General features: G+C 39.5%; 1 protein-coding gene across 3 annotated transcripts in view; it reads right to left on the bottom strand.

The window, feature by feature from the left end:
• Positions 1-9,242: 9,242 nt before the first annotated feature.
• The window catches only part of GRIA4 (glutamate ionotropic receptor AMPA type subunit 4), a 206,903-nt gene continuing 204,555 nt past the window's right edge, over positions 9,243-11,590 (bottom strand). Inside the window, exon 16 of one of the 3 annotated variants that reach the window (XM_079314905.1) lies at positions 9,243-10,368. In XM_079314905.1, coding sequence (XP_079171031.1) covers positions 10,204-10,368 — 165 coding nt within the window. In that variant the 3' untranslated portion in view covers positions 9,243-10,203. The remainder of the gene's footprint in view (positions 10,369-11,590) is intronic. The other 2 variants (XM_079314904.1, XM_079314906.1) reach the window with 2 other exon arrangements.

Genomic DNA, 11,590 nt, shown 5'->3' with positions numbered 1-11,590 from the left:
CCCAGCACACACTGCTGTATCACATGCTAAGCATAGAACTCTGCCCAGCTGCCTCTTCCTTCTATCCCAGGAAACTTGTTGCTGCCTCATCTTTGTGACTCATTGCTGCCACGTTGGCTGCAAAGGGTTTGAACATCAGAAAATCCTGCTCATGGAATGTACTTTTAAGAATGGCTCCAAAGTCTCATGTCAGCCAATTCTGCTGCCTTTTTCTCTTTAGTTCACTATGTAGGATCTGCTTGGACACAAAACTACTGTTTTTATCTCTTTCTAGATTGTCCATTCAAGGAACAATGCTGTTCCATGTTGAAGAGCCAGTGGCAGTAAGGAAAGGGTCCTCCACTGAAAGATGTTTTCAGAATGTCATTTAGCTTGTAAGAAGCTCAAGGCCATTGCAAGTTCCTGTACCAATCCTCACTAAGAACTGGGACATCCAATCTCAGTGTTAGATCAGGCTGATCAGAGCCACGTCCAGCAACTTTTAATTACCCCTGAGAATGGAGTCTTCACAGTCCCCCTGAGCAGCCTGTCTTCATGTTTGACCAACTTTCTGTAAAAATTTTGTTTGCAATTGTCTAACTTGTATTTCTACTGCTGCTACTTCTCTCCACTGTGTCCCCTGTATGTCCCCTTCAAGCCTTGACTTGGCATTTCTAGAGATGATCTCTCTTTCCTTGGAACAATCTCCCTCTGGATTTGTTCTGATGAGAGTTTGGATTTGTGCTTGATCACTTGGACCAGCTCAGTACAAAAGATTTAGTCTTTCTGTGGCTCATTCCAAGGACTTTCTCCAAGCACTTTCCACTTTTGAGAATGCTGCTAGAATTCTTCATTTTTTTTTCAATTGCACATTTTCTGTTTGACATTAATGGTAGCTGGAACTCTGGAGTTTGGCATTTTTCCCTCTTTCTTTTGGTGGGCTGGCACTGGTCTTCCCACTGACTGAAATGCTACTCAGTGGCATGTGCTGATTCCCTACAAAAATTTCAATATCACAGTTGGAAAACATACAAATCTTTTTCTTTCCTTTTCTTTCTTCTAACAAAGAACATAAGAAAGGATGCTCTAGAAAGGGACATTTTTTTGTCTTAGCATCATTTTACTGAATAAATTTTTTTGGCATATATGCAAGAGACCTAATAAAAAACAAACTATAAAGTTTTCTGATTGATGACTTCATACCAAGAAAGAAAAAATATTTTTCTGCCTAGAAATTACTTTATTCTAACTACTGGGAAGCCCTTCAGATATATCAAATTTACTAAAATGTGATGTTCATCCTGTTGTGCAAGCTTACTGTATGAGTATAAATCTTATTTTCCTAAGGGATATTAAAATAAATGGGCCTGAGGAAGTACTGTTGAAATATTTATTTTCTTCAGTAAATTTGGTCAGAGAGAAGTTAGGATGTTTGGCATTCTATACACAGAGAAGCTTTAGATTTGCAAAGCTTCATCTCTCTTTCTTCTTCAAAGCCAAGTTCATAAACAAAGGACTGTTCCCAAACTGTCACCATAATGTCACTCAGTTCCACAAAGTCATTGCATCACTTCTATTGCTATAACAACTAAACATCATCTCATGGCTTAAAAACATTTCATGGCCATCATTTTGAAAATAACTCTGAAGTGATGATTTTAAATGCAGTCTTTCTGCAATGTTTTATAGAAAATCACATTTTTAATAAGAAAACTTGAGAATCAAGAACTATTTTATTAATCATTAATAGCACTGGTAATTTGTGATCATGAAATTATGTTTCTCACTATTAAAATGTACTTTTCCATTATGTTCTCCCATATTATTTTCTATTTCATATGAAATGTTGAAAAGTTTTATATAAAGCTAAGAGTTTGGATAAATAGTTTAGAAAAACTGGATGCAATTTAGTATGGACAAATGTAAAACTCTGCACTTAAGTCAGAGTAATCCCCATCAGAAGTGCAGAATGAAGGCTCAGTGGCTCTGTAGCTTTACTTCAAAAAGTCAGGAAGAAAATGCCCTAATGTCCTCCTACTCCAGCAGATTAAAAAAAATAAAATTAAGAATTCTGTCTGCAATGAGCATGCAAAGGTAAAATGGGGGGTGAAATAAGGAAGGAGATCCAAGAGAACCTGGGGGAGAGCAAGGGAACTGTAAAGAGGAAAGGCAGCCAAACAGCAACTAGTGGCGCAGGTTCACGACTCATTTATTCAAATTTCCATCACTCCCTTTCCTCTTCATCAGCTGTAGCCCATTGATGCCTGACAGGGCAGAATTCTAGCCTAGAATCTCACAAACAGGGAAAAGGGCCAAAGTTCCTCCTTCCCAGCAGGTAGGGAAGAGAAGAAAAGATGGGACCAGAAGCAGGACGTGAAACAAAGCACCTCAGAAGAAGTCTTTATGTTCCTTGTTTGCTGATCCATAAGTGGCCAGATGAGCATCCCACAAAGTGATGTGTCCATGAGCTGTGGATTGTGGCTATTACTGTGACTCGTAACAAGATGAGACAGCATGACTGGTTTAGTTGAACTTCATGCTGATGGAAAGTCAAAAACCTGTGTTACCTTGTGGGAATAAAATCTCCAAAGGGCTTTTTTCAGGTTGATCACAAATTGCTAGTGCTCTATGACCACACATAGTCCTAAAGAGCTTCACTGGCCTTCAGAAAACAGCATGGTTACAGCAATGCTGAGTGAAAGCATCAGTCAATTTCCTCTTTGGGTGAGGACTCCTATGATTTATCTCTAGAAACATCCTACAGAATTTGCCAAAAGTAGGAAGAATGGGTTCATGCTTGTCAGTTCTTTTTTTCTAGGTTAATTTAATGTCACAGTGACTCCTGGTTTTCAGTTCCTAACAGAGGATGTGATAATCAGGTGGACAGGCCTGAATTCATGGAAAGTATATCAACATGATGGACCAAATCCTATCAGTTGTGCTTGCTAATGGCTTTGATGTCTTACAGCCTTCTCTCAGGGTTTGCATGCCCCTGTGACCAAATAAAATGAGAGAAAAAGGATGCTACAGCCTTCTCACATCACCTTCCTGCCTTCCAAGCACTGAGGAACCTGTGTGAAAGCACTGACCTTAAGTGAACTTACTCTCCTGCAACAGATTCTGTTTGATGGGGAGAAAGAGGAGACAGGTTAGAAGTTGTGCCCAGATGCTCACAAAGAAACCTCCCCTTCTGTTCAGGAACTCTGCAGGAACTTCAGACTCAATTGCATCACGCTTGCCACTTCAAAACCTTCAGCACCTGATCACACACTTGGAAAATATCAAACCTGACTGAACTGACATACATTGTTATCAGTGTAACTCAACCTGTTTGACAGCCTCCTTCAACAGGGTTCCTCCTTGTACTCAGAAAGAGCAGGCATTTGTTCCCAAAATTGTTCAGGGTGATAATTGCTTGTTCTAAAAGGAAACACCACTTTATGTTTTCCTTGGGAATGATGCAAATCACTGTTTCATAGAGTGACTTCATTTTTTTGCTTTGTGTTAGAATTAGTTTAAAATACTCCCTAAAGGAAGAAATTAAGTCTTATATCTAGTCTTTATATAAATTATTACTTTTCATGTATTTTCAGTTTATTTGTTATTGTCCTAGATCGGATTCATGGAATAGTTCCTGTGGTGATGATGAAAACCAGTCTGCCCCTGGCTTGGGTTTCTTCTGTAGACATTCCAATTGTGTGAAGAAATAAGCAATAACAGAGTAACATGAAAATGGAAATTTCTATGTTACCAATAGTTAGCTCACTTCTGTGAGCTGTAGGAAATACAGGCTCAAGTTCCAGCAGTAAGGAAAATGTTCCTAGTGAAATGCACAGAGTGAGTGCCTCAGGCTGCAATCACCTGCCTTCAGCCCTCTTGATCCAAAATGTCATGCCTGAGGTTTGCTGAAGATACATTCACCACTAGGGAATTGTCTCCTCACCTCCTCTCACTTCCCCTTTGAAAATTTAGATTTTGGGGCATCCAGCTGCTGCTGTAACCAGGGTTACCACAAGCTTACCAGTGGCTTATATTCATTAAATGGCAATTTGAACACGATGGGTACCAAGCAACATAATATTTGGAGTTGGGGGAAAGCAGTCATTGCTGGGGGCTGGTGGTCTCTCAGTAGCAGCTGTGAGAGCAGAGGTGTGTGTTTACACGAGTGGCTAACAAGCAACCTCTGGCATCAGGTACTGTGTAGCTGAAGGTAATAAGCATTCAGTTTGGAAGCGATGGCAGTGGCTCCATCTTTGTGTCCCTGTGTCACCAACACTGATCAGAGCTCGTCTCACTGGTGCTGCAGATGTTCCAGACTCACTCCATTCCACAGTGTTCTGGCTGGACATGGATTACCATGAGGAGCAGTCATCCTCCCAAATGGAGGCACCTGTAGCATAAGTGTCAACTTTTGAATGAGTCATTCTTGGTTGTCTTCTCCAACAAAACTCAGAAAAGATTGTTAGGGCATAACTATCCCACTCACAGTCATCCAAAACCAGTTATTTATACTGCATCCTACAAGTTACTAGGTAGTTAAACTGGAGATGTTTAAAGTCAGTGAGTGTCATCCTGAATATCAGATGTTCTCAGAATGCCATTGCATTTTCTATCATCTTTTCAGCAGTCATTTCCTAATCCTTGTGATGGAGCTTTTAACACATGATTTGTTTTTGTAGAAAATGGATTCTGTCCTTTAGCCAAAAAGACTTGTTTTTCCTTAAAGTTGTTTTAGAAATGTCAAGGAACTTCTAGCAAATGACAGTATTGCAGGTGGCAGAATATTGCAGAATATAAAAGGGAAAAAGGGAAGACACCACCTCTGTTATGTATTCATGGGCTTCATGACTACACTAGTGAGTAGAAAGACTCTATTAATAGAATCACTGGATTTAAACTACTGCAGTCTTGTGACTTCCAAATTCTCCACACCTTCTACACAGTTACACCAAAATGCATTTTAAAAGTTTCACCAGATCAGATCTTTCCATGCACACTAGTGGTTACATCTTTACACCATTATGCATGGGTTTGAACAATTAGTATCAGGCCTTAGCACTGGAATTCTTATGACAACAGCTAAAGTACACAAAACCTTGAAAAGTAATATAATTGTTTTTCCAGGACTTAGAAAAATGTGTAACTTATCTCCAAGCACTTGAAAGTCCACTTCAACAGATTAGTGTTGTTGAAGGTCTCTTTGAAGCTCTTAGAGATGAAACAATCTAAAAGACAATCAGGGTCTGGCCTTCAGAATTTTTTAGTATTTGGTGCTAGGAAGATGATGGATTGGTGAGCTAGGGGTATGAATCCTTGCTTTAAGCAGAAAAAGAAAAGACTGACAGCAGGGCACAGTCCTCTGAAGTGTTGCTGATTTTTGTTGTCCTCTTATGTGTTGCTGCTTTTTGAGTCTACTCTCAGAGCAGAATAGCAACAAAAAGTTTAAGAAAACTTTGCCCTTAGGAAAATATCGAGGATGGTCAGAACTTTTGAAGAGGTTGCCCAGAGAGGTTATACGTTTTCAACACTGGAGATGCTAAAATTATGATAGAATAACATTGAGAAACCTCTTAAGCTCTGAAATTGGATCTAACTTCAGAGCTGAATCTACTTTAAATGGAAGTTTGAAGGACTGACCTCCAGAAATCCCTTCCAGTCTAAATTATTTCATGTTTCCTATTTACTAGTTTCAGCTTGCCTGACCTTACATTTAATGCAACCATTTATGAAATCAGTAAGTTATTTGGAATCTGTGGCACTCCTCCCACTTAGAAAAGGAAGTGGCTCTAAATTTCTATTTATAATTCCACTGGTGACTTCTTACCCTTAGACATTTTAGCTGAAACTAAACTTGCTGTTGAATACCAATTACACATTTTGTGGTAACACTGTTAATTAATCCATGTCTATAACAAATCAATGCAGCTCCTTGCAGACTTCCTTTCTTTCCTTGTTTTTGGCATTAGTGTGATAGGTAAATTCTGCAGGTTGAGAGCTTTAGGAGGTCCCTTCTGTGGCGATTTTCTAATCATGGATGAAAGTATACTTACACCTTGAATATTAAAGTATATTTGTTCCTCATTCTGACATCCTATGAGGGCAGAAACTATTACAGAATTATTAAGGAACAGAGGTGAACAGGTACCATGTGCAATGATTACAACCAGTCATATAAAGCTGTACTGCTTTCCCCAGGCTCTGTTCTCAATTGCACTGAGGCAAATTCATTTCAGAACATGTACTTTCAGTCCCCAGAATAGTCCCTAGGTGAAATTCAGCAATAACAAGTGATTGCATAAACTAATTCTGCATGTGAGGTTCTCAAACAACCCAGCAAGTCTGTACTGATTTTAAATTTAATAGGTGTTTAATAGAACACACGACCAGTGTGGGAGGGTTTAATGTGTAGGACAAAAATCTGCTAATATAACAGTGAATGTCAAAGCAGGCTGGTCCTACATTATGATTCACACCAGCTCAGAAAACTGATTTTGCAGGTGAGTCTAATATTGTTGTGAGTGTTAATAATTGCTCTTGATTACATTGAAACTGAAATTATTTTAGAAGCAGATAAATGCTGATATAATTCAGTTCATCATTAAGACAGCTAAATTTAGAAGTCTATAGGAAAATTATGTGTCTGGAGTCTTTTCATACTGTATGGAAATCTAGCCAATGGAGGCTTGAAAAGAACTCATCTGAAGAGGTTGGGACACAATTCATTTAGTCTCCTACAGGCACTATTTGAGATGCCTTAGGCCATCTGAGACATCTACATGGTGATTTCTTTTCTTCTCCAGGCTGAACCCCAACTCTCCCAGTCTGTCTTCACAAGAGAGGTGTTCCAGACCTGTGACACACTTGGTGTCCCTCCTCTGGACTCTCTCCAGCAGGTCCCTGTCCTCCCTGTGCTGGCCCCAGAGCTGATGCAGCCCTGCAGGTGGGGTCTCACAGAGCAGAGGGGCAGAATCCCCTTCCTGGCCCTGCAGCCCAGGACACATTTCTGGGCAGAGTGCACACTGACAGCTCCTGTCCAGCCTCTCACCCACCAGCATCACCAAGTCCTTTTCACAGGGCTGCTCTCCATGGTCACAGCAGTCATGCAACAGATACCCTCTTGAGTAAGAAAAAGAGTGAGTTACTGTGGAGACAGCAGACCAATTCCCTGAGATTGCTTTCTCAACCATCTGAACTGCAGTGTAACTCTCCCTGCTGTAGCATTTTCCTATCTAATTTTTTCCTTTTTTTGCTTTCTATTCAAATATTTTATCTGCTTATGACAGGCATCAGCAAAGTGGGAATATCCTCTTTACCTCAACTGACCAAGTTTTCTTTCAGTAAAGCATTCTCTTGGCAAGGACAAGGCTTGGAAATGGTAAGAGGATGTGGTGATTCCCCAGTGTGGCTGATGGCCACATGGCCTTGGTGGGTCACACAGCTTGGTGGCTGCACTGCTCGTGCTGCTCAATTCTGAATCCTTCTCCATGCATGGTGACTGACACAGCACTTCTCAAAGGACTTGAGTGACTTGTTGCCAAGTGGAAACCTGACTTAGGGAATTAACAATGAGCTCCATGGAGCAACATTCCTAACAGCAGCGATGAGCTGCTTACTGAAAGTGAAAAATATATAATGTGTTAAAGAGACAGGGGAGTGTATAAGAGGAGTAACACTGGAAGACAGTAAATATATCAAGACAGCCCTGCACTGCTCACAGTTGTGGACAAGGAAAGGATGGAGACAAGATCCTGGAAAAACAGACAGACACAATAAAACAAAATAGACAGCATTCTTCATACTCAGTCTCTCAATCTGTTCAGCCTCTAATATGTTACTTTGTGAAAAATGGAGGCAGACACCTTTTTCTTTTTAAAAAAAGGACAAACTCAGAATCAACCCACCCAGAAATTGTTTTTAAATTTAGCTGTAAAAAGAAGGGAGCTTTCAGGTTTACTCCAAAAAGAGAAAAAACAGACAACTGACTTAACCTAGCCAAAGAAACACAGAACAATTCACATTTACTCATGAATGTGCTAAACATGCCAGTAAAACATGGATACAAAGAAAGTTTAGTCACAGTGATTCATAGTAGTGTTATCTGTCTTTTTCTCCAAGACCCCTGCACACACTGGAGCTATTATGCCTGAGGGGTAAGCATCACCTTATTTTCATGTTTGCCTGCACTGTCAAGCTCTGTATAAGAACTGGTTTCTGTCAGCCTGTATTAAGGTTAGGGGCAGGATTTAGGCTCTTGCTTCTGTGATTCAGCTGTCTGATATTTTAAGGTCTACTTTAAGATGAAGTCATTCACTCTCATTCTTTATTTCTCCCCAGTAGCTATAAAGGGTCTCTTCAGAGTATTTGAGGCAAGGATTTGGTATTTGTATTGTTGATATCTGGACTGAAGCTAACCCCTGCTGTTCAACCCTGCAGCTGTCTGCCAGACAGAAGAGCATCAGCTCAGCAGTGCCTGGTTGTTGTTTTGGCAGCAGCTGGGGGTTGGTCCTTGCTGGGCAGCCTTGGGCTCCACCTGAGCTCGTTCTCCTCCACATGAGAGCCCTGGGGAAGCACCACACCAGCTCTGGGAAGTGTAAGCCATTGGACCATGGCCCCTCATGTGCCTGGGAAACTCACGAGCTGTGATTGCTCCACGTCTCATTCCCTTGCAGTCTGGACTTTGGCACGTTACACTGCTGGCAATACCCTGGATTTGGGCACTACTGCCAGGTCCTGTGAGGCCAAGGAGGATGACCATCACAGAACAGACTAGCTGCAACTCTGCACTACAGACACGCCTGCTCCTGCTGACATCTGGCTTTTATTCAAGTGGTGGCTGCTAGTCTTTCCCAGGCAAGCCACTGATAGGCTGGGGGATGAAAACTCAGGCTCCTGGATAGCAAACAGGCTGCATCTATCATATATCACATCAGTGTCAATGACTGTTATTTGTACTTTCTTGCTCCTGGCATCTCATCCCCTGACCTATCCAGAGGACATTGCTATCACTAAATGGTTCCCTAACACTTCAGAAAGGTTTTCAGTGACTAGCACTAAAATACCTAGTGAATAATCATGACAATTCTTCAGCTGCTCAGAGTGCCTCCTCCCTATGGACTTAAAAGGACTTCAGAAATGTGCAGGGACTCAGTCTGACTCTGATTCGGATAAGATTCTGAATCCTGTTGAAAGAATTGAACAGCTCTTTTTTATTTTCCAGGTGGCATCCCTAATGATCAGAAAACAACTCAAGCTCTGTCAATATTATAAGAACAATTGTTGTTTTATTCTTTTTGGTGGGTACAAAAACCACAGTTTCTTACACAGAACAAGATTATAAATAATATCTGTAACATGAGTGACCCGTAGTCTCTTTTGATTCTACACTGCAGACTGATGAAGTACTCTAAACATTTTATCATTTTGTTTCTTGTATTAGACAGATGCAAATCTGTGGAACACGGAATGATGGAACAGAATGAAGGTAACAGCAAACAAGAGGATGACCAACAACTTTTATAAAAAAAAAATTCTCTGAATTTTATTACAGTGATGGCATTTTATATCAATTATTGCAATGATTTTTCCCTAAGATGGTTAGAAAAAAGAATTGTGTTGTCTTCTACTGAATTTACATCAGTTAAAAAGCAAGCATGTTTCAATATTCCTCTTTTTCCAAAGAAAATGTAAATAATTTCTTTATTTTTTTCACAGGATTTACATATTTATTATTTTTTTATCACAGTTTAGTGATTCATTTCTACAGCTGAACAGCTGAGTATTCTTCCATTGTATATATTGATGTTCTGGAGACACAGGTTAGCATGTTCATTGACTTCTATAGCTATTTTTCTCTCTTTGTCAAGACAAAGACCAAAATGTTGTCCTTTCTAAGCATGTTCTTCACAGTTTAATGCGCTAAATTGGCAAGTCTTATTAGTTTTAAGTCCACTCAAGTGAAATTTGTTGCTGTTAATACACCCTTCCCAGCCCCCTCCCCCCAACAAAACTAAATTATGAATTTTCCTGATATAAAATCTGAGTTTGGGTTTCCGAGCTGAGCTCATGCACACATTGTTGCTGATGATGTCTGGCGCATTTTGGACGTACTTCCCTTTCTCAGCCAAATTATCAGTCCATCAATGACACTCCCATGTCGTCACTGTGCTGTGTTCCCATCAGTCACCAACACAGTTTGATTAAGGCACTCAATTGTTTTTTTGGTTTTTATGGTAGGTCCGATGCGATTACAGCCAATCCCGAGCTTTGTCTAATTGCAGTTCCAGCGTGCACGGCCTTCGGGCAGTCGGGAGTCAGCACGCGCCCGTTTTCTCCCACACTCCCTGTGATGGATAATCTGGCTTTGTTTCTTATGGCTTCAGAAAAGGTAAGCTGGGTTTGAAGAAAAAGCAGAAGACAGACAAGTGTTATAATGTTTCTGTCCTCCAACCGACCAGGACACAGCAAACACCAAAATATTAAATTTTAGACATCTGCATTTTTTCATGTTAACGTTAAATATAAAAATAGTAATCATCATAAATATAATACATAGCACTTAAGTCTTCTGGGGAAAAAAAGACTAGCAATTCTGAGGGTAAATTTCATTACAATAAATCGTTACTGATTTAGATATAAAATCTGAATTTGATAATGAAATTAACTGAAGAGGTAATACCGTCATCTAAACTTGATTCCAACTAAATTTATATGCAGTGAGAAGACCTTTTGGAACCTGAAAGCATTAGCAGCTGTGAATAAAGTCATGCACAGGTGTTTATAGGCTTTGACCTTCAACTAGGAATGCCAGGATTAAATACAACTACTGAAAATTGTTTATAAATTGCAGTAACTTTACCAGTTATGTCCCTGGCAATTCCATCATTTAAATCTATAGAAATTTATTATTTTCACAATGCAAATGTTTAATATCAGGAAACCTGAGAATTGTCCCCAAATCTCTTTCATATATATATATATATTTTTTTTTTTTTCCTACAGTTAGAGAAGGTAACTTTCAAAGAAAATGTAATTTATTGAGAGAAAATACAATTTTATACAGTTTTATACATTATGTCTAAATTTTCCATAGGAAGGTTTAAATTTTTGTTACTTGAAAATCTTTAGTTTCAGGTAAATTAGAGCAAAATATCTCGTTTAGGGACTAAATTACTCAAACAAAATATCTGGATTTGTTAAAAGATTAGTAGCTATGCTATGTAACTTTAGTCATCCAAATATCAGTAGCCAAATCTTATAGGGATTTCTCACGTCATTATAAAAAAAGCCAAGATGACTACTTTAAAGTAAATGATTTCCAGATGACTAAAATTAGGTAAGTGTCTAAGGTCTAAAAATGCAGCAAGGTACCCAAACTATACTACATTAAAAGAGATTTCAGAGATAACCATGTTATTAATTAGTGGGGAGATCTGATTTCAGTCAGGAGAAGCTATGTCAATGGTGTGCAGGGATGCATTCTGAAATACCAGCTGGGAAAAAAGGGAGATAGGAGGGTGCATTCACATAGGAGCAAAAGGATGACAAGCATCCTGAAGTAATTTTGTTTGCTTTATTACTAATCTCTACATTTTGAACTTTATCCCTCTGAGCC

This window comes from Erithacus rubecula (assembly GCF_903797595.1).
Source record: "Erithacus rubecula genome assembly, chromosome: 1".
NCBI lineage: Eukaryota > Metazoa > Chordata > Aves > Passeriformes > Muscicapidae > Erithacus > Erithacus rubecula.
Note: the sequence above shows the minus strand (reverse complement) of the source record. Positions and strands in the feature narration are given on the sequence as shown.